This window comes from Triticum urartu, chromosome 2, assembly GCF_003073215.2.
Source record: "Triticum urartu cultivar G1812 chromosome 2, Tu2.1, whole genome shotgun sequence".
Classification (NCBI taxonomy): domain Eukaryota; kingdom Viridiplantae; phylum Streptophyta; class Magnoliopsida; order Poales; family Poaceae; genus Triticum; species Triticum urartu.
In genome coordinates, this window is record NC_053023.1 from 121027656 (window position 1) to 121052070 (window position 24415).

The following is a 24415-nucleotide window of genomic DNA, read 5'->3' on the forward strand; positions in this document are numbered from 1 at the left end:
AACTCAAACAAAAAAGGAAGGGTTACAAATACATGTATTTACATAGAGAAGGGGGAGGGAGTTCTCCAAAACTAACAATAAAAAAGTGGACAGAGGCCTACAAGCTTTGAACAAAATCAAAGATGAAAGGCTCTAGAGTTTGGTTAGCCCTATGAACTAGCAAGGGAAAATCTCTCTTGAACCTAGACATCTAAGAGCCCTGAGTTGGGGGCTATCCCCCTGAACAACTTTTTGTTGCGCTCCTTCCCTATCCCCCACGCCGCTACTGTAAAGACCTCCACAAACATAGGTTTGTTCCAACCAACCTTCACAGCATGGATTAATCTCAACCTACACTCTATGGCCGGCCACTCGATGCCCAGGGTTCTCCAACATTCCACACTAAAAGGACAATTGAATAAAAGGTGTGATAGTGTCTCTTCTAGGGGGGTGTTGACAGAGCGAACAACTGTAATCATCATTATCGGTTATGTACTGCCTTCGTTTCAACATATTTTTGGTATTGAGCCTAACAGTCAGCAATAACCAAAGGAATAATTTGCTTTGTGAGGTGCATTTCGATTTCCAAATCCAAATGAAGGCCTCATCTACCTGCATTTCACTGAAGTAGTGAGCATAAAATTTACTTGCCTTAAACTCCTTCCCACCCCAGACACAGCACCAAGTGTCGTTGACTTCAGATGAGAGATCAAAATGGGCAGTGACTCTCTCTAAGTCCCTCATTTACTCCCTGGCCTCCACGGACAGCGGCGGGTGGAACACTTTGTCCAAGTGCACTCGACAACAACAGGTTTCTGACGTAGATATACTCGTTAAGTGCAAAGGAGAATGCTCTAGGGTGTGAGGCACATAGGATTTCAATACTCCAAAAGTCCGTCCAGAACAGCATCGAATCACCAATAGTCACCTTAACGGCAGTCACTCCCCTGTGGATATCAGCTAAACTCATTAAGTCCTTCCACCAAAATGGCCCACATGGGTCAGACGCATGCGGAATTTTGTCAGTATAATACATGTGACATATCAGTTGTACCCAAGGAACATTGATGGCCCACTCGCCCGACATTGCGATCCCTGGTGGGATGTATGGCCCTCTCCAGCCACCCAGCACGCGCCGCACTAGGGCATGTGCTCACGCGGGAGCCAACCATCCCGGCATGGGGTGGGCGACGCTGACAGGCTAGTCCAGTTGTCTCGTCATGGGGACAGTGCGAGAGGCCTCGCACACGAGCGCGTCGAAAACCACCACAGAAAGGTTGCCTCGGCAGAGACCTTGGTCCACCCGTCATGGACCCCCCCCCCCCCCCCCCAAGGCAAACAACTCGGTTGCATGACGTTTGAGCAGATCAGACGGCGCGTAAAGCCCGCATGAGGTAGCGGAACTATGAGCATGCGAAACGGACGGCGCAGAGGCCCTACTCGCCCATGGAGGCTACCAGGAGATGGTGCGAGGCAAGAGACGCCGACACACGGGTCTGGCCTCCCCATCGCGCGGGGACAGCACATGCTGGCGACCGAAACCGGGTCGATCGGGTGCGTGCCGTACGGGCATATCAGACAGTGAAGAGAGCCCCCCGAGAAGCTTCCATGCTGCACTAATGAACTCCATGGAGAGCACTCTCGCCCGCAAAGCCCCAAGAAGGCGGGTACTCCAACATCCTTTATAAAAGTATAATATTTTTTGCGAGGAACTTATTCTATGTGTATAGTGTTTAGTTTATAGGATCTAGATTTCATGTGATGTATGAAATGTTGCTGAACATGAATTTGATAGGTAGGATTATTCTTTAAGCCTTTCTTGGAACTTCTAACAAACATTCATGCATGGAGTTGTATTAGCATATACTAAATAAAATAGCATATTAGATGGCTTTACAGGTGGGTCGGTGCCTAGGCGGTGGTTGAGTGGATGTGACATGATGTATCAGATGATATTGTTGACCTTAGCAACATTAGCACCAAGCTGGAATAGCTCAGATGGCTAGAGCGTGTGGCTGTTAACCACAAGGTCGGAGGTTCGAGCCCTCCTTCTAGCGATTATTTTCATTTTTCCTCCTTTTCCTACTTATTATACTTTCCATCTGTACCATTTCTGCTCCCTCTCCTTCTGGCGATTATTTCTATTTCATTTTTGCCTGGGTGCTATTTCCTCCTTTTTCTACTTATTATACTTTCCATCTGTAGCATTTCTGGTCACTTTTTTAAAAATTAATTCTAATTCGAAACTACACATGTTACATGCCCTCGGAGGTTTTATTCTTCTTTAAAAATGATGGCATCTCCTTTTGACCGAACAAACTGACCACGTGGTTTCAACCAGATCTCATCCCTCTGCTGTGCGCGGCTGAGGCTGTAAAATGTGTTCGAAAGTAACATGGGAGTATCGTGATGTACCGTCGACAAAAAAACATGGGAGTGCCCTAATTTACGTGTATGCATATGGCAATCCATGCATATACATGATCTTTGGGTTTGGGAAAGGGCAGGCAGCGGGCACCTATCATGCATATGGGCATATGTACTCTAGATTTTCGTATATCTACGCATAACCTGGAAAGGGCAGGCAGCAGGTATCTAACCCAGGTTCTGTAGCATAACCTGGAAAGGGCAGGCAGCAGGTATCTAACCCAGGTTCTGTACAGTCCAAGTGCAGGTACGTGTGAGTTTTCTGCTTCAGAGACCCCAAGCAACAGCCACAACATAACACTGGAAAAACAACTGCAGGGGCAACTCAGTCCCAAGTTGGGTTCTGTGCTACTCAAACTAGTTCATACATTTAATATTCTGAGTAGTCGTCAAACCAGCGCAAACTCCAAACGATCCTACTGATGAACATAGTCAGATCCAATGGTGGCACAAAATGAGGCCTCTACGGCTCCCCTGGTTCCGAATCAAACTACATTTTTACATGCCTACTAAGCACAATCCCTTCATTCCTTCCTTCCCACTGGCTGTACAGAACACACGGTGAAGCAGCCTCCACAAGTTCACAGGCTTCTTGCGGCAGCAGCGGAGATGTAGTTGGCAGCCTCGTGGGTGTCCAGCTGCTTCCCTTCCACGAGTCCCTTGATCAGAGTGGCTGAGTAGGTCTCAGATGGAGGAGCTAATGGCAGCTCACCGGATTTGTGCTGCGCAACAGCTGTTGAGGGGCATCTGCAGGGAAACAAACAGTTTCACACTCCATGAAAGACAATTTCATTGGGAGCTTCCCTTCAAGTAGTGCATCGAATAGTATCTAAAAGAAATTGCTAAGTGGAGACCGGAACTTACGTCATAGTTAAGATTGGAAGGCCGTCCTCCTCTCCAAGGTGAAGTACATTGGAGTACCAGCTATCCTGCAGCAAATTTGTATATCAAACATGAACAATATTCCAGAATTTATGAAACTAATAAGTTGCAGAAATAATTGACTGAAACAAAAACATCAGTAGTGTCAGATTTATTTACAAAATTATTGTCAGTATATTCCCATGGATGAGGCATTAGAAATGTGTCCATTATTATGAGAGGGGGGGGGGGGACCTTATTTAACTGCTATAATGATGTTTAAAGAGCTTCAAACCCAAGATTAACATTCCAAACTGCAACCTCGACTAGAGTATTTTTTGACAAATCTGGCCCCTTTGAGGGGCTTCAGGCACATCTGGCCTCCAGGCAAAACTATTTCAGAATCTGGCCCCTGGGGTCGGCGCCGCACAACATGGCGCCGAATATGTACACCTCAGCGCCAAACTAAGTGGCGCTGAGATGTTACATGTTCGGCACCGACCACTGGTGAGCCCAACAGAAACCCTAGAGACAGATTTGCTTGGCGCCACACCACATGACGACGAACCTGTACACCTCGGCGCCACTTAGTTCGGCGCCGAGATGTACATGTTCGGCGCCATGTGGTGTGGCGCCGACCCCAGGGGCCAGATTCCGAAATAGTTTTGCCCTGGGGCCAGACATGTCTGAAGTTGCTCAAACGGGCCAGATTTGTCAAAAAATACTCGACTAGACATCAGGTCCCAGGTAAGGTAATACAGGCACTTGTAAATTCTAAGTTCAGATGAACCTTTACAGACCAAAGAGGCTGGACATGGCATTTCCTTACAAAAGGATACCTTTTTAACAGCAGGCATTAGCCTTCATCTAGTAAGGCCTTGTACAATGGGAGATGCTTAGAGACGTGCTTGCAAAAATAAACCGAGTTTTTCTGAAGCACCGGTGCCTATTTCTACAGGAGAGACGCTTAGTTAAGTGTCTACCCTGTACAAATAAGCACCGGTGCTTAAGGAAAGCCTGGTTTATTTCTCTAAGCATCTCTCCTAAGCACCTCCCATTGTACAAAGCCTAAGAGTGAGATTCTGCCAGTGATGGCCATGAAAGAGGTTGGTTGTGTCCTTTATCAAAGTGCTGCCGGAAGAGCAGTCACCCTTAAGAGCATTTTTTATCAATGATGTGATATTAACTATTCTCATTTATAGGCATATGGAAAACTATATGCGAAGGATAAGTGTATGCTTGATATGGAAAGCAGCAAATCAAACCTTGATAGGTTCGAGATGAAGAGCTTTGTTTGAAGAGACAGACTCTATTTCGGACAAGCCAATCAAAGGAGAGCTGGGAGACTCAAGTTTTCCATCTTCGCTGTTATCCTTCACTAACCTGTTCTCTTGAAACAATACATCATTGAACTGCTCAAGCCTGTAAAAAAGGGAATTTTATGATGATATCAGAGCGCTAACAAAAGATCAGGTTCCACCCAGCCCTGAATCAAGGATCAATACAATGTAGATGTGGTTAGAGTATACGTACGTTATTTTGTACATGCAGACATATGACTCATCATTGTAGTTTATCTCAGGGTTGAGGAAAGCAACACCACCGGTACCCCAGCAAGGGGTAGAAGATCTCCCAAAAAACAATCTATGAGGCACAGTCTTCCACATGGTACCTCTTGGTGGGCTTGTGTCATGTGAACCAAAGCATGATATACTCATACCATCAACCTGTCAGAGATCAAGATGAATAGCAATCTTTCACGCAAACAATCTTTCACGAAGGGGAATATTGTATTAGTAATTCTAAAGATTATAATAAGAAGGCACTTATGCATTTTACATTTGCAGAAAGCACTAAAAATGCTTCCTGAAGGTCAACATACCCCTGGAAAGAGTTCCTTCGGTATAGTCCTTTTTAGAAAACTTTATAAATGCCATGTGGGTCAATAGTGAGGATTAGAACAAGACACTACGTCATAAAGGGTAATGTAGCCTATTTCACGTGGTTGGATATTCAGCATGGCCCAACACACACAGCCCACCTCCAGGCCCAACCCCATCTCATCCCATCTGCATCAGGGGAGACTTGTATGAGATCTCACATTAGGTGAGATCGTGAGATCAACCACAAAAATTCACATTTAGACATTTCGAAAAAAACCTGAAATTATTTGACAACATCCATGTAGGGTATATGTCTACAACTCCGGAAAAAATCAGCTCAAAACTCGATGACATTTGTAGATTCAAAAAAGACAAATTCGAATGTGAATAGTGGCAGCTTTGGGTGAATAGTACTTTGACACTATTCATGTCCAATTTTGACTTCTTCTTTTCTATTAATGTAGGTCGAATTAGGAGCTGAAATTTTTTGAGGTTGAACATCAACCATTGATGTGTGTCTATAATTTTTTTGAGAATGTTTGATCATGTAGATTTGTTTCAAAAAAATCGATCTCATTGATCTCACCTAATGTGAGATCTCACACAAGTCTCCCCCCATCTGCATCTTCCACCACAGCTTGCTCCCCGCAAAATCTCCCTCGTACGCTAGAGGACAGAGTGAAGATAAAGGAGCTGCAGCCAGTTCAATCTCTTCCGACGTTACTACAGCCAATGGTCGTGAAGCTTTCCATTCATAGACACCTATCCTCAGGTCAACGACTGTGATTCACACATTGCTAGACCAAACCAACTAAGAGGAGCAGCGACGAAGGGATGAAGAGCCATGGGGTAGAGAAGGTTTGTTCGATCGTTGCGGAGCAAGCGTGAGCTGCCATCGTTCTGGGCAGCAACAACTTCCCCAATTGAATTGATACATTGACCCATAGCAGACTAATGTATGCAGTCGAGAAATATGTTGTCCCAATTTGTGCGAGAGGTACAAAAGTACCCTCTGTGAGTGATTTGAGTTCCGTAAACTATTTTTCTGAAGGCGTGTACCAAATGAAATCTCCCCGAGAAATCAACGATGTGATGAATGCAGCGACAGGCTACAAAACTCCAATACAGGAACCTAATGTTCCTTGCAAGATATAAAAAGACAACGTGTTTTCAACTTTACCTTCCCCCCTTCAATGTAGCACAAGAACCTTGGTTTCCACATGTTTGAACCAAAGCTGGCATACCAAACATAAACTTTTGACAATGCTGATCTCCAAGTAAATAGTAGATCATATATTCTTGTAGCCGCCACAACAGGTCCGTCGTCTTGGGCTTGAACTGAATCACTTGAGGTGTTCTTCGTCGCAAGGTTATCTTCGTCAAGTTTCAACATTGTGATGTGTTCACTTAAAACATCATCAACAACTTGAGTAACATTGACAGATGAAATAGCATCAGGAAGCTCACTAACATCTTCAACATCAGACTCAGAACCAGAGGATGCGTATGGCTGTTCATTCCCCAAAGGGGAAAACAAGAAAGAGGAATTATTCAAGGGCTCCGCCATTGGGTTAATACTCTACTATTCGTCCCAGCTATGCAGTAAGCCTCCAAGCATCAAGAGACATAAATGGTAAACCAAACTATTGACACGAGATAATTAAAGATGCACAGTTTAGATATGGTTGAGCTGTATAACTCTGTATGTGCTTTTGCAAGAGTTAAGACTTGATAGGCACCTTGGAACATATACATGAAGCATTTATCACAACGAGAAAAAAAAAAGGTTCATCAAGTATGGGTGGCCTGCGGATAATATGGAAATAGCCTATCAACTGAGCATCATTCCACATAACTCATGAACATGCATTCATCTAAGGAATTGGGCTACATTTGGTACTTCATTTAAAACCTGGAACAAAAAAAAATTATCCATTAAGAATGTGGTTTGAAAACGGCAACTATTTATATGGCATGTCTGTAGAAAGCAAGAGAAGAGGGTGTCAAGTTTCCCAGCAAATAGATCTGGAACAAGGCGATCCACATCTTGTACAGAATAGCACAAATGCACAATCCATTAGTCAGAGGTTAACCAAGCAAGCCCCAACTCAAGTCACCAAGAAAAAAATCAGAAAGATGAAATTTACCTCGATATACGATGGTGCACTCCTCAAAGGTACATTATCCGGAAGCTTACTGCTCAAAACAGGCCAGTATGCCTTTAATTCATCACGTACCTGATCAGTGTTTTGGAAGGAGGGGGGGGGGGGGGGTGAAAACTCAATTACAGATATTTATAGCAAGGCTAGAATTGCAAAGAAACAGTACATTGCAGATCATTACCATTTGTATGACTCTCCATGTAGATTCAAATGGTTGCATCCGTGGAGAGTTATATGTGAAGTTATCTCCCAACAAAACTTTTGTGCAAGCACAAACTGAGTTTGCTATGGACTTGAGGTTATAACCTCCTTCAAGAGCCATCACAATCCTTCCTTTTGCAAAACCTAACAGCTGCGGGTAATAAGCAGACAGTCACAAGCATAAGCACCAATCAGCTGAGCAGAAAGTACAAGAAAAAAAAAAGATAGTAATAAATTGATGAGATCAATTGGAAAATTTCTAACAGGTAACAGCAAAGCATGACAACAAAAAGGAATGACTGGCAAAAAGATACACATTATTCTGGCATATCTAAACTCCAAGGTCAAGCATGATCAATATTTTTTAAGGCCAGGAGAGTGCATGGTTCACTGAGTCATGATCAATGTTTTTTAAGGCCAGGAGAGTGCATGGTTCAGTGAGTTAAATAAAAGGTCATTTTTCTGCAAGCCTGCAAATGCGTACCTTTGTTAGTAGCAGTGCATATCCATCTGGAGTGATGCAGCAACCACCAAGAGGATCACCCATTGCTACCAAAAAAAGGGAGAAGATATTCAAAACCAGTGAGTAACAATAACATGCATGATTACTACATGACATACACAGAAGATCCGATTCCATTGGCATGTAATAGCAATACAATACAACGAAGTTCCAGCGATTGTCAAAATATCATCGGTGAAGATCTCAATGGTTATGCAAGAAAGAAATCAGGTATATGAGATGTACTACTCGAAGCAGTGCACTTCTAGCCCACAGAATAAACTACAATGTCAGTATATATCAACAGTCAGGCTTCATAAGTAAGAAGTGCCTAGATTTGGTTAGACGTGTTTAACTTTTACGGATAAGATAGTTTCTAAGAATTTTTCAGCTGCCTACCTGCGTCAAACCCAGCAGACAGTAATATTATATCAGGATCAAATGCTTCTGCAATAGGAAGCAGTACATGGTCCCATGCAGCAACATAATCTGCATCACTACATTTACCATGCTCCCAGGGCACATTAATGTTGTACCCTTCACCAGCTCCTTCCCCAATGAAACAGTGAGATGCATCCCCTTCACAAGGGTAGAAGCTTCCGTAATCAAATCTACAAAGCAAACATTGGAATAATAGTTTACACACTATTGAAGGATCAACAGAATACCACATGACACAGGCCATAAAAGTTTGGCTTCTATAATAATGCAATGGAACAGCTTGTAAGTTTGAGATTTCACAATATCAGAATTGGTTGGATAGTTCTAGGAGAGGCCTTTACCGCACATGGCAAGTTACACAATCCGTAGATTCATTGTAAGCTAAGACGTGTACAGTTGTAAACTTAAACAGTAAGCAGTTAGAAACAGCAGGTTTCTTCAGGCATCTAATATATTGTTAGAAGAAGCTTCAGCGTTGCTGGGAGACTGGACATTCTCACATTTGTCAGAGGAAAAAGATAGATCTCAACATTGTGTATTTTGGTTGCTCCAGATTATGATGGTGCAAATTAATCAAATATAATAGAGCAAGAGTTGTATAACAAGTACTACTCGGTTTTCAATCATAAGAACTGAAGTTACATTACAAGCAACTCTTTCTAATATAAACATGAAATGTAGTATATAGCCCTGCAGTTGCATGGGAAACTTAGCTAGCAATAGTAAGTAAATGCAATTAATCAATTACTATCATATATAAGCAGAATCAAGGGTGTGCAGTTGACAATTCAAATGACTGATTAAGTAACCATACAATGTTGATTGGAACACATAATTCAGGTCGATCCAATATTAGTAGTGTGGACCTAGAAAGTATAAAATGACCATGATGAAACAGAAAAAGGAATAAACCTACAGCATAGAGTTATCAGTTATAGATTCTTCCACTGACAACAGATTAATACTTAATAGGTCCCTTGGCACATTACTCGCAGACTGGGCTCAAGCATTTACATTGTGTTATACAGCCCAACTGAATCAACATGCAATGCATAATGTAGCAATAGATATTGTATAACTTCTTCAGATTCTAAAGAGTGTATTGCATGAGATTATCAGGGTGGATTGGTGGTACGAGGAGACTTCATCCCAATCGTTGCAGGTACAATATCAAACAGTACTGCAGTCAGATCAGCTCACTCATATGAAAATTGGGTCTGTAATGCCATGTAAGTAAGAAATGGAGTTTCCAGATTTCTATCAACTGCAAGGATGCACTGTAAGAAACATGCTCAGCAAACTACATCTATTCAAAGAGCAGTAAACCTTGAAACTATAAGCAACAAATCTGTCATGGCTTCACGAATATCATATCGTGAAGGTTATATGGCTAGTCTAAAGTCTAATCTTAGACTTTTCTTTCTCTCTAATGCATATAAATGCAGTGGTTTGGTTTGTGGGGGAAAATGTCTGGAGTCTAAACAAAGCATGCAAAGCAATGCCAAGGTGATGTGTCATACCTGTGCACTGAAAAGAACAATACACGAGGGTCACTATAAAACATCTTCTGTGTGCCATTTCCATGATGAACATCCCAATCGACGATTAATATCTTGTTGATACCTAGGTCAGGCTGTAACAGAACAGAGAAGGTCAGAAAATAATCCATCTTCTTAGTAGATCACATCATAACAAACTGTGATAATTGTTCCTACATAGAAACATAGTTTAACAAGGCGCCAAGGCTCTAGGCGATAGCAAAATGCCAAGCGCTCAATATGTGCATAACTGCGCTTAAGCGTGCGCTTTGGTCAAAAAAGCGCAAGGCGGTGGCAAAACGCACAATCAGCGCCTAGTGCTTTTTTTACTTTGCGTAGAAAATGATGAACAAAAGTAGCACAAGTTGATCTTAACTAGAAAAATCAACAGGGAAGTTTCAAATACGTACCCTCTCATTTAAGAGATAATTTGCAGCAATAGCCACGTTGTTGAAGAGACAAAATCCCATTGGCTCATTATGTTCAGCATGGTGGCCTGGAGGTCTGACTAGAGCGATAGCAGAACTCAACTCACCAGACGCAACCTTCTCAGCAACCTACTTGTCAAATGAATCGTTGTGTCAGCACTCAGGATCAATGGAACAAAAACTGTTGTACAAGACTATGGAACGTACATATGTAATTCAGGAAAAGTACACGCTAAATTACCTCGATGACAGAACCAGCTGCAAGGAAAGCAGACTCTGAGGAGCCCTCGTTGAAGTAAATGGAATTGAATTTCCTAGCAGTCTTGTTTCGACGGTAATCATACTCCTTCGAGCTGATATCCCTTATCAGTTTTATATGATTTGGGGTATGGACAGAGGCTATATATTTTTCCTTGGCCTCCTTTGCCTTCATGTCCACGCACCTGGAAGAAACTTATGTTAAACTACAGCGGCAGAACCTTTGCAAAGGCATACAGTTGTTAAGCTAATCAAAGTAATGCAAACAGTGGACAGGACAGAAGATATAATGCTAATGTTCAAACTTAACTCTAGTAGCATTCAAGTTACTACTGTACACAAGCAAGGGCTTGACTATCCATTACCCAAAATTGCACAAATACCAGGACTAAATTCCTTTCAGCAGCTACAGTGCATGCATGCTTGAACCCGTTGTATGAAAAATCTCTCTACTCTCCTCCCTTTCTCAGACCCATTAACATTCGGACCACTTCAAATGTTAATCAAAACATAAGCATACAGTTATAATCATGGATACTGATTTATTTAGTTAGTTTTTCAGGAGACCAAAAATACAGTTTCTGGTAGATCGAAATGGGCATGGCTACAGCTGTAAATCGCAACAGGAATACATTAACACAGCGGGAGCGCGCGAGGACCTCCCATCCCGGCGTTTCGACGGAACGGTATGCAAAAAAAAAGGGGGGGGGGGGGGGGGGGGGGGGGGGGGGGTACGAACGCCTCCTCACGGATCCTCGCACGAAATTACGGCGTCCTCGCTTACAGAGTCGCGCGTACCTGGACGCGACGCCCTCGGCGTCGAGCTTGCGCCGGATCGCGCGCAGCCGCTCGGGGTTCTCCGGGTGCTTCTCCCCGTCAGGCGTGGCGTGCGCGCACATCCTATCGTCGTACAGCAGCCCCACCCTGGGCGCTGCGCCCACCGGCGCCGCTGCAGCAGCCGCCGCCATCCTGCGCCGGCGATCGCCTCGCGCAGGCGGCGGGGAGACCGGGGGGCAAAGGGGCGAGACGGGTCGAAAATTGGGGTGGAGCGGAGATGGGGGAGACGACTGGACTGGACTGGTCGGTAGCCCCTCAGGTTGGTGGAGCCTCTTGTCTTGTGTGCATGCCTGCGCCTGGCCGCCTGCGCGTGCTGGCGTTGGGCCCCACCTGGAAGTGGGAGCTCCGGGCTTTTTGAGTTTTGCCCTGGGCGAGACTTCGAATTCGCGTAGCGGCAAAAGATTGAGGGGGCCCAAGTGGACAGGTTTTATTATGGATCGCTGGTGTGGGCTGCGATAGAGCTCACGGCACCCTGGACACCCCGGGCCGCGTGTGCGGCACTGATCGAGCACGTCTTATATGGGTTACGCATATCCACATATATTAAATCCGAAGTCTCAAATTCATACAAATCAATACACATTGATTATATGATACAAACTGTCTAAATTCAACCGTTTGAAATAAAGCGAAGCAAATCATAGTTCAACGGCAATCCGGACATGTCAAAATGAAATGAATGTCCAAGCGTGATGGATACCTCAACGGCTGGCCGGATCACTCGCCGAGCGCTATCCATGTCGCCTGCTCCGAGGCCATCCTTGCGTCCTGCTCCGCTTGCATCCGAGCCGCATGCTCCGCTGCCGTCGCAGCCGCCCTCGCCGCCTCATACTCTCTACGATCGTTGATCACCTTCTTCTTCTTTGCAGACCACTTCTTTGCATGCTCATCCAAGAGGGTTTCGTCCGCCAACATGATATTTGCATCCTTCGTGTCTCGTGCGAGCTGCAACCTTTCTTTCTCAAGCTCAATCTCTCCAAATGTCTTGGCCTTCTCGAGCTCCAATTTGATCGCCGCATCTTGCTTCTCCAACTCGATCTTCTCTCTCTCAATTTCCAGCTTCTTCTCCGCCCTCTACGGTTCCAATCCATCCTCTTCTTTTGCGCATCCAACGTGAGCTTGTACCTCTAGTCTCCCTCGCCGAAAAAAATGCTCGTCCATGTGGAGGACATTTTTGTAGCCACAGCTTTACGGGAGGCCCTTGCCTTCTCCCACTTGTTTCCCATGACTTGTCGGTTATCCCTTGTCACGGTGGCTCTCTCATTCTCGACGACAATATCTTCCTCTTCATCATCCAACCCAATTGATTGGTGGGAGCTTGAGTCATCATTCCTCTTCTTGTCTGCCTTGAGATCGGCCACAAGTTGTGTTCACTTTGGCATGCCATTCAATATGATCCAACGATGGCTAAAAGCAAATGGCTTCTTCACCATTTCGTGATACAAAGTGGCCGCCATCGCAGTCTAGCAAACAACATATGTATGAGCACGGGAATGCAAAACAAACAAGCGTACGAAAATGATGACAAGATGAAGTAGCTTATGTGAGTTGCCACTCCCATCCCACTTCGAGGGTGTTTGGTCACTTGTGAGTAGTAGCTGACGTACTTGTTCACTTCCCCTCAAATGATCCCCCATTGATGTTGGAGAGATGCCACATTGCGGCCGGTGATGATAGAATGCGGCTCCACATATTCCTTTTGTTCGTGATATTCCTTCTAGATCTTCTCCCAATACGTGTTTCCCTTTTGTTCGGTGCCGCATATTGGATCTATTGTTGTGGCCAACCAAGTTTTGACCAACAAGATATCTTCATAAGTTGTGAGATCTCTTGCCTTCGTCGTATTTCCTTCTACTTCTTCTTGCTCGATTTGGGATCGGGTGTTGTCTCAACTTCAAACGTAGTGCAAGTTGGATCCCCCAATTTGATCATGTTCGACAGAAACACCTCCTACACGATCATGGTTTGCAAGCAATCATCATGTACAAAATGAACCAGCAACCTATGCAAAACAGTGATTGGACAGGAGCAACAAGAACATATCGACTCTTGTTGTGTCATTTTGTCGAACGGGTCGTTGGCAGCCCAGGCACCACCAGTGCCCGTGCTTATCCGTGCCCGAATGAGCTGCCCCGAGTGACATACGTCCACGGTCGGCATCTGCGTGGGCGGAAAGCTCTCCGGAATGCCCCCACTGTCTGTCGGGTCCTCCTCTATCCAGCGTGGTCTGACGATGCAATCCACGTCTGCGGATGGATGGATGGGATGCGGGGTTCCGGGCGCAGTTGGGGGGACAGCTGCTTGTCCATGTCCGCATCTTCCTGCGACGCTGCCACAGCCCCCCTCTTTCGCTGCTGGCATCGTTGGTTCCTTGGGCCGATGTTCTCCATCTTGCACGATGAAGCCTAGGGCGGGACGCTGACGAAGGAGGCAGACACATTCTCTATCGCAGTGGTCGAGGACCGGCTGGATGACCCAGGGTGGCGGATCGGGACCCGTGGTTAGGATGGAGAGCAAGTGTGGTGGACAGCAAGGGCTCTGATGCGGGAAAGGTAGGAGGGAGGCGGGAGGAGGAGGAAGGGTTTGGTCAGGAATGACGACCAAAACTTTCATGACTAGGTCAACCACGGCTGAGATTTCAACTTCGGTCGGATCAGTGAAACTCTTAGGTTGCGGGGGCTCTTCTGTGAAGGGATCCTCTTGAACTGATGGTGTGTGAAGATGTTCCAAAAACACATTGCTGGGAATGGGCTCTCGCTTGGAACCTATCTTTGCCAGGTCATCTGCTGTCTGGTTCTTCAGTCGGGGAATGTGGTGGAGCTCTAGACCCTCAAACTTCTTTTCCATTTTTCTTACTGCATTGCAATAACCAGTCATAGCTGGACTTCTGACATCCCATTCTTTCATCACTTGATTGACCACCAAATCTGAGTCGTCATAGACCATTAGGCGACGGACGCCGAGTGAAATGGACATTCGCAACCCGTACAGAAGTGCTTCATATTCAGCTTCATTGTTGGAGGAATCAAAGTGAATCTGAAGGACATAACTGAGTTTGTCGCCTCGCGGAGATACCAGAACTACTCCAGCGCCAGAACCATTCAGCATCTTGGATCCGTCAAAAAACATAGTCCAATGTTCGGACTGAACTTGAGTCGGTTGCTGCTGTTCAATCCACTCGACGAGGAAATCTGCTATTGCTTGGGACTTGATTGCTTTCTTTGCCTCAAACTTGATATCTAATGGAAGGAGTTCAATCACCCATTTTGCCACTCGACCAGTTGCATCTCTGTTATTCATAATTTCTGACAATGGAGCATCGCTGACGACTGTGATGGAGTGATCTGGGAAATAATGTGTCACTTTCTTCGAAGTCAAGTAAATTCCATAGACAAGCTTCTGATAATGCGGATACCTCTGCTTGGACGGAGTTAAGACCTCAGAAATATAATACACTGGGCGTTGAACTTTATAGGCTTTACCTTCTTTTTCTCGCTCGGTCGTGAGTACTGTCAGTGGCTGCAATATAAAGCAGTAAAGGCTCTTTGCTGATTGGAGCAGCGAGCACCAACTGGGTGGAAAGCAGGGTTTTGAGCTCTACAAACGTTGCGTCAGCTTCAGGATTCCACTCGAACTTATCAGATTTCTTCATCAATCGGTAAAGAGGTCATGCCTTTTCACCGAGACGAGAGATGAACAGAATCAAAGCGGCCAAACAACCAGTAAGCTTCTGGACGTCGTGTATGCGCACGGGGCCTTTCATTCGGAGTATTGCACCAACTTTCTCTGGATTTGCATCGATACCTCGTTCGGAAACGAGAAAACCGAGCAACTTTCCACCTGGAACTCCAAATGTACACTTTGACGGGTTAAGCTTGATATCATACCTTCTTAGATTGGCAAAGGTTTCAGCGAGGTCAGTCAGCAGGTCAGAACCTTTTCGTGACTTAACCACAATGTCATCCATGTATGCTTCCACATTCCGACCGATTTGAGTGAGCAGGCACTTCTGTATCATACACATGAATGTGGCGCCAGCATTCTTGAGACCAAAGGGCATGGTAACATAGCAAAAGCACCCGAATGGGGTGAGGAAACTGTTTTTATTTCATCGGGTCCATATAGTCGGATCTGATGATACCCGGAATATGCGTCCAGAAAAGACAATCGCTCACATCCCGCAGTCGAGTCGACTATTTGATCGATGCGAGGGAGAGGGAAGTGGTCTTTTGGGCAGGCCCGATTAATATGCTTGAAGTCAATACACATATGGAGTGAATCATCCTTCTTGGGGACCATGACTACATTGGTGAGCCACTCGGAGTGGTAAATCTCTCGGATGAACTCAGCTGCCAGAAGCCGAGCCACTTCCTCACCAATTGCCTTCCTTTTCTCCACGGCGGACCATCGGAGGTGTTCTTTGACAGGTCTTGCTTTTGGGTCGACTCGCAAACGGTGCTCAGCCAGTCCCCTAGGCACACCTGGCATGTCAGAGGGTTTCCATGCGAAGATGTCGCAGTTCTCACGGAGGAACTGGATGAGCACTTCTTCCTATTCAAAAACAACCAAGTTCAGATAAAAACCTAAGAGGTTCCGGACCACAGTTCAAAGTACTCGAGCATTGCGCCCGAAAGAGTTTAACGGTTACAATACCACTCGGCATACCGAGGAAAATTCAATCGGATTATAAAAGTTTGTTCACTCCGCGGGTGGACGACTGGCAGGCTCGACGAATTCGTCCAGGTCGATTACATCGGCAATACGAGTGGCGGCAGCAATAAATGTCTCCATGAAAGACTGGAAGTCGTGTCTCCTGGTATTGGCAACCTTGATCGCTGCTAGCTGATACGTCCATTTTGCATCATGCTTTTATATCGATATTTATTGCATTATGGGCTGTTATTACACATTATGTCACAATACTTATGCCTATTCTCTCTTATTTTACAAGGTTTACATAAAGAGGGAGAATGCCGGCAGCTGGGATTCTGGGCTGGAAAAGGAGCAAATATTAGAGACCTATTCTGCACAGCTCCAAAAGTCCTAAAACTTCACGGAAGACGTTTTCAGAATATCACTGTTCAAGATATCTTCCATATGCCGATAAATCGGCCGATTTATCGCTTACCACTGTCAGACCGATAAGATAAACGGCCGATATGGCGATAAATCGGCCGATATGCCGATTAACTGGCCCATTTACCCCTTATCATGGGTCGACCGATAAGTTCCCGATAAGCGATATCCCCAACATTGCAGAATATATAAAAAATACTCAGTGAAAGAAATTCACCAGGGGGGCCACACCCTGCCCACGAGGGTGGGGGCGCACCCTACCCCCCTGGGCGCGCCCCCTACCTCGTGGGCCCCCTAGTGGCCCTCCGGTGGCCATCTTCTGCTATATGAAGTCTTTCAATGGGAAAAATAACAAACCATCTTCTCGGACGAAACTCCGCCGCCACGAGGCGGATCCGATCTAGGGCTCCGGCGGAGCTGTTCTGCCGGGGAAACTTCCCTCCCGGAGAGGGAAATCATCGCCATCATCATCACCAACGCTCCTCTCATCGGGAGAGGGAAATCTCCATCAACATCTTCATCAGCACCACCTAGTTCATCTCTTGTATCCAATTCTTGTCTCCAAGTTCGGGATTGGTGCTAGAGGGCTGCTAGTAGTGTTAATTACTCCTTGTAGTTGATGCTAGTTGGTTTATTTGGTGGAAGATCATATGTTCAGGTCCTATATGCATATTAATACCCATCTGATTATGAACATGTTTATGCTTTGTGAGTAGTTATGTTTGTTCCTGAGGACATGGGAGAAGTCTTGCTATTAGTAGTCATGTGAATTTGGTATTCGTTCGATATTTTGATGAGATGTATGTTGTCTCTCCTCTAGTGGTGTTATGTGAACGTCGACTACATGACACTTCACCATTATTTGGGCCTAGAGGAAGGCATTGGGAAGTAATAAGTAGATGATGGGTTGCTAGAGTGACAGAAGCCTGAACCCTAGTTTATGCGTTGCTTTGTAAGGGGCTGATTTGGATCCATATGTTTCATGCTATGGTTAGGTTTAACTTAATACTTTTGTTGTAGTTGCGGATGCTTGCAATAGAGGTTAATCATAAGTGGGATGCTTGTCCAAGTAAGGACATTACCCAAGCACCGGTCCACCCACATACCAAATTATCAAAGTATCGAACGTGAATCATATGAGCGTGATGAGAACTAGCTTGATGATATTCCCATGTGTCCTCGGGAGCACTTTTCTCTATATAAGAGTTTGTCTAGGCTTGTCCTTTGCTACAAAAAGGATTGGGCCACCTTGATGCACTTTATTTACTTTTGTTACTTGTTGCTCGTTACAAATTATCCTATCACAAAACTATCTGTTACCACTTATTTCAGTACTTGCAGAGAATACCTTGTTGGAAATCGCTTATCATTTCCTTCTGCTCCTCGTTGGGTTCGACACTCTTACTTATCGAAAGGACTACAATAGATTCCCTATACTTGTGGGTCATCAAGACTCTTTTCTGGCGCCGTTGCCTGGGAGTGAAGCGCCTTTGGTAGGTGGAATTTGGTAAGGAAAAATTTATATAGTGTGCTGAAATTTACTGTCACTTGTTACTATGGAAAGTAATCCTCTGAGGGGCTTGTTCGGGGTATCTTCACCCCGACCAGTAGAGCAAAGAGTTGCTCCTCAACCTACTGAACCTACTGAAAATGAAAAATGTGTGCTTTGAAATTCCTTCGGGTATGATAGAAAAACTGCTAGCTAATCCCTTTTTAGGAGATGGAACAAAACATCCTGATGAGCATCTAATATATGTGGATGAAGTTTGTGGATTATTTAAGCTTGCAGGTGTACCCGGAGATGTTGTTAATAAGAAGGTCTTCCCTTTATCTTTGAAGGGAGATGCATCGACATGGTATAGGCTATGTGATGATATGGGGTCATGGAACTACAAATGATTGAAATTGGAATTTCATCAGAAGTTTTATCCTATGCATCTTGTTCATCGTGATCGCAATTATATATATAATTTTTGGCCTTGCGAAGGAGAAAGCATCGCTCAAGCTTTGGGGAGGCTTAAATCAATGTTATATTCATGCCCCAATCATGAGCTCTCAAGGGAAATGATTATTCAAAAAATTTATGCTCGGCTTTCTGATAACAATCACACCATGCTTGATACTTCTTGTGCTGGCTCTTTTATGATGAAGACTATTGAATTCAAATGGGATTTATTGGAAAGAATTAAATGCAACTCTGAAGATTGGGACCTCGACAAAGGTAAGGAGTCAAGTATGACACCTAGGTTTGATTGTGTTAAATCTTTTATGGATACCGATGTTTTCCGTAAATTTAGCACTAAATATGGACTTGACTCTGAGATAGTAGCTTCTTTCTGTGAATCTTTTGCTACTTATGTTGATCTCCCCAAGGAGAAGTGGTTTAAATATCATCCTCCCATATAAGTAAAAGTAGCTGCACCTATTAAAGTTGAAGAAAAGATTGTCACTTATAATGATCCTATTGTTCCTACTTCTTATGTTGAGAAACCACATTTTCATGTTAGGATAAAGGATAATGCTAAAGCTTCAACTATGGTCCGTAAAAGCAATATTAAAACTTATACACCTCATGAGCAAATTAAAGTTGAACCTGATATTGCTATTGTTAAAGATCTCTTGTCTGATAATATTGATGGGCATGTTATTCATTTCCTTGATGAGACTGCTAGAATTGCTAAACCTTGTGCTAAAGATAAAAACAGACCTGTGGTAGGCATGTCTGTTATTTCTGTTAAAATAGGAGATCATTGTTATCATGGCTTATGTGATATGGGTGCTAGTGCTAGTGCAATACCTTATTCCTTATACAAAGAAATTATGCATGATATTGCACCTACTGAGATAGAAGATATTGATGTCACAATTAAACTTGCCAATAGAGATACTATTTCACCCATGGGAATTGTTAGAGATGTTGAAGTCTTGTGTGGGAAAACTAAATATCCTGCTGATTTTCTTGTTCTTGGTTTCCCACAAGATAGCTTTTGTCCCATTATATTTGGTAGACCCTTCCTGAACACTGTTAATGCTACCATAGATTGCAAAAGGGATGTTGTTACTATCGGGTTAGATGATATGACTCATGAATTTAATTTCTCTAAATTTAGTAGACAACACCGTGAAGAAGAATTACCTAGTAAGGATGAAATTATTGGTCTTGCTTCTATTGTCGTACCTCCTAGTGATCCTTTAGAACAATATTTTCTAGACCATGAAAATGATATGTTTATGAATGAAAGAAGGGAAATAGACAAAGTATTTTTTAAACAGGAACCTATTCTGGAAAACAATTTGCCTGTTGAAATCCTAGGGGATCCTCATCCACCCAAGGGTGATCCCGTGTTTGAGCTTAAATCGTTACCTGATACTCTTAAATATGTTTATCTTGATGAGAAAAAGATATATCCTGTTATTATTAGTGCTAACCTTTCAGAGCATGAGGAGGAGAGATTATTGAAAACTCTGAAGAAGCACCGTGCTGCTATTGGGTATACTCTTGATGATCTTAAGGGCATTAGTCCCACTCTATGTCAACATAAAATTAATTTGGAAGAAGATGCTAAACCAGTTCGTGATCATCAACGACAGCTGAATCCTAAAATGAAAGAAGTGGTAAGAAAGGAAATACTAAAGCTCCTTGAGGCAGGTATAATCTATCCCGTTGCTGATAGTCAGTGGGTAAGTCCTGTCCATTGTGTCCCTAAGAAGGGAGGTATTACTATCGTTCCTAATGATAAAGATGAATTGATTCCTCAAAGAATTATTACAGGTTATAGGATGGTAATTGATTTCCGCAAATTAAATAAGGCCACTAAAAAGGATCATTACCCCTTACCTTTTATCGATCAAATGCTAGAAAGATTATCCAAACATACACATTTTTGCTTTCTAGATGGTTATTCTGGTTTCTCTCAAATACCCGTGTCAGCCAAAGATCAATCAAAGACTACTTTTACTTGCCCTTTTGGTACTTTTGCTTATAGACATATGCCTTTTGGTCTATGTAATGCACCTGCTACCTTTCAAAGATGCATGATGGCTATATTCTCCGACTTTTGTGAAAAGATTTGTGAGGTTTTCATGGACGATTTCTCTGACTGGATCTTCTTTTGATGATTGCTTGAGCAACCTTGATCGAGTTTTGCAGAGATGTGAAGAAACTAATCTTGCCTTGAATTGGGAAAAGTGCCACTTTATGGTTAATGAAGGTATTGTCTTGGGTCACAAAGTTTCTGAAAGAGGTATTGAGGTTGATAAAGCCAAGGTTGATGCTATTGAAAAGATGCCATGCCCCAAGGACATCAAAGGTATAAGAAGTTTCCTTGGTCATGCCGGATTTTATAGGAGGTTCATTAAGGACTTCTCAAAAATTTCTCGGCCTCTGGCTAATTTATTACAAAAATATATACCATTTGTCTTTGATGATGATTGTGTAGAAGCATTTGAAATTCTTAAGAAAACATTAATATCTGCACCTATTGTTCAGCCACCTGATTGGAATTTATCCTTTGAAATTATGTGTGATGCTAGTGATTATGCTGTAGGTGTTGTTCTAGGGCAAAGAGTTGATAAGAAATTAAATGTTATTCAATATGCTAGTAAAACCCTAGACAATGCTCAAAGAAATTATGCTACTACTAAAAAAGAATTCTTAGCAGTTGTATTTGCTTGCGATAAGTTCAGACCTTATATTGTTGATTCTAAAGTAACTATTCACACTGATCATCCTGCTATTAAATATCTTATGGAAAAGAAAGATGCTAAACCTAGACTTGTTAGATGGGTTCTCTTGCTACAAGAATTTGACTTACATATTGTTGATAGAAAGGGAGCTGAGAACCCCTTTGCAGACAACTTGTCTAGGTTAGAAAATGTGCTTGATGACCCACTTCCTATTGATGATAGCTTTCTTGATTAGCAATTAAATGTCATAAACGCTTCTCATACTGCTCCATGGTATGCTGATTATGCTAATTACATTGTTGCTAAGTTTATACCACCTAGTTTCACATACCAGCAAAAGAAAAAGTTCTTCTATGATTTGTGGAATTACTTTTGGGATGACCCACATCTTTATAAAGAAGGAGTAGATGGTGTTATTAGACGTTGTGTACCTGAGCATGAACAGGAACAGATCCTACGCAAGTGCCACTCCGAAGCTTATGGAGGACACCATGCTGGAGATAGAACTGCACATAAGGTATTGCAATCTGGTTTTTATTGGCCTACTCTCTTCAAGGATGCCCGTAAGTTTGTCTTATCTTGTGATGAATGTCAAAGAATTGGTAATATTAGTAGACGTCAAGAAATGCCTATGAACTATTCACTCGTTATTGAACCATTTGATGTTTGGGGCTTTGACTATATGGGACCTTTTCCTTCCTCTAATGGATATACACATATTTTAGTTGCTGTTGATTATGTTACTAAGTGGGTAGAAGCTATTCCAACTAGTAGTGTTGATCATAACACTTCTATTAAAATGCTTAAAGAAGTTATTTTTCCAAGATTTGGAGTCCCTAGATATTTAATGACTGATGGTGGTTCGCATTTTATCCATGGTGCTTTCCGTAAAATGCTTGCTAAGTATGATGTTAATCATAGAAATGCATCTCCTTATATCACCCACAGTATAGTGGTCAAGTAGAATTGAGTAATAGAGAGCTCAAATTAATTTTGCAAAAGACTGTTAATAGATCTAGAAAGAATTGGTCCAAGAAACTTGATGATGCATTATGGGCCTATAGAACTGCATATAAAAATCCTATGGGTATGTCTCCGTATAAAATGGTTTATGGAAAAGCATGTCACTTACCTCTCGAACTAGAACATAAGGCATATTGGGCTATTAAAGAGCTCAATTATGATTTTAAACTTGCCGGTGAGAAGAGGTTATTTGATATTAGCTCACTCGATGAATGGAGAACCCAAGCCTACGAAAATGCCAAGTTGTTTAAGGAAAAAGTTAAAAGATGGCATGATAAAAGGATACAAAAGCGTGAGTTTAATGTAGGTGATTATGTATTGCTATACAACTCTCGTTTAAGATTTTTTGCAGGAAAACTTCTCTCTAAATGGGAAGGTCCTTATGTTATCGAGGAGGTCTATCGTTCCGGTGCCATAAAAATTAACAACTTCGAAGGCAGAAATCCGAAGGTGGTGAATGGTCAAAGAATCAAACATTATATCTCAGGTAATCCCATAAATGTTGAAACCAATGTTATTGAGACCGTAACCCCAGAGAAATACATAAGAGACACTTTCCGGAATGTTTCAGACCCCGAAAAGGAATAGGTATGTCGTACGGTAAGTAAACCGACCCCAAAACAGTTTTTAAGGCAATATTTCTCCGTTTTGGAATAGTTAGAAAAATAGAAAAATAAGAAGCAGTACGGGAAGGACACGAGGGCTCCACGAGGGTGGAGGGCGCGCCCTATCCCCCTGGGCACGCCCCCTACCTCGTGGGCACCTCGTGCGCTTTCCGGACTCCGTTTTCTTACACAACACATATTTTGGTCAGTAAAAATTCATTATATAATCTCCCGGGGGTTTTGACTCCCGTATCACGCAAATATCTCTTGTCTTTGTTTTGAGTTGTCCTGCTACAGACAGAGCAACATGTCGTCCCAGGATTCAGAAGGAGAAAGCTATGTGGCTGATTACCTTGCAGATCCTAAGGTCTATGGGGATGTGGAGCATTGCGGTTGGACTACGGAAGAAGAAGAGGACTATGAACCCAAGGGAAAGGAGGAGGCGAGCTTAGATGAAGATGAAGTCCCACTACCTCAACCTGGAGACATGCATGTGGAGTTCAAAAAGTCAAGCCTCCCGGATAGAGTAGAGAAACCTAAGATTGAGTTTATCCCTTTTCGCCTCTTGCAGGAAAATAAGCAGGAACTATGCAAAAGGATACTGAGCCTGGAACAGGAGATCGAGGACCTAAGGGACCAAAATTCTGTCCTCAAGCACAAATTAAGGAAGAAGCCTACGCCATCAACAAAACCATCACCTTCTTCACCAACAAAGAAGAATTGAGTATCTGGTATGGGCACTCCCCTTGGCAACTGCCAATCTTGGGGGAGTGCCCCGGTATCGTATCACCATCACTCTTATTTTTATCGTTTTCCTTAGTTCGATCCTTTTGGTATTATCTTGATCTAGTAGAATAAAATTTATGGCATGATCCAGTTTTGAGTTTTGCTTTATAATTCCTCTATGTAATCGAGTCCATGAGCTATATAATAAAGATTAGTGTTGAGTCAAGGGCTTGATTATTTTGCCATGATCCTAAGGGAATAAAAGAAAAGAGAAAGGAATAAAAAGAAACAAAGATATCATGTGAGTCTTATGGAGAGTAATGAGCTCACATAGAAAAAAGTATGATGAATAAAAGTTGTTGAGGGTTAACAACCATAGTTTTGGTCATCGTTGCAATTAATAGGAAGTAATAAAGAAAGAGAGGTCTTCACATATAAATATACTATCTTGGACATCTTTTATGATTGTGAGCACTCATTAAAATATGACATGCTAAAGAGTTGACGTTGGACAAGGAAGACAACGTAATGGGTTATGTTTTCTTACATCTGAGATAAATTATATTGTCATGGATCATCCAACATGGTTGAGCTTGCCTTTCTCCCTCATGCTAGCCAAATTCATCGCACCAAGTAGAGATACTACTTGTGCTTCCAAATACTCTTAAAACCAGTCTTGCCATGAGAGTCCACTATACCTACCTATGGATTGAGTAAGATCCTCTAAGTAAGTTGTCATTGGTGCAAGCAATAAAAATTGCTCTCTAAATATGTATGATTTA

At 43.1% G+C, this 24415-nt stretch overlaps 1 protein-coding gene and 1 non-coding gene across 2 annotated transcripts; one reads left to right on the forward strand and one right to left on the reverse strand.

Moving 5' to 3' along the window:
* The first annotated feature begins 1962 nt into the window (after positions 1-1962).
* TRNAN-GUU lies at positions 1963-2036 on the forward strand. Its single transcript has one exon. It is a non-coding gene; the product is annotated as a tRNA-Asn (tRNA).
* Positions 2037-2719: 683 nt separating this feature from the next.
* On the reverse strand, positions 2720-11777 carry LOC125536275 (histone deacetylase 5). Its single transcript, XM_048699466.1, has 13 exons — positions 11479-11777; positions 10664-10865; positions 10405-10551; positions 9977-10089; positions 8415-8626; positions 7998-8062; positions 7494-7664; positions 7298-7387; positions 6331-6660; positions 4801-4994; positions 4533-4689; positions 3271-3335; positions 2720-3153 (listed from the first exon to the last, which is right to left on the reverse strand). The coding sequence occupies exons 1-13, from the start codon at positions 11646-11648 to the stop codon at positions 2988-2990; spliced, it is 2082 nt and encodes a 693-aa protein (XP_048555423.1). The 5' UTR covers positions 11649-11777; the 3' UTR covers positions 2720-2987.
* Between the last annotated feature and the right edge of the window lie 12638 nt (positions 11778-24415).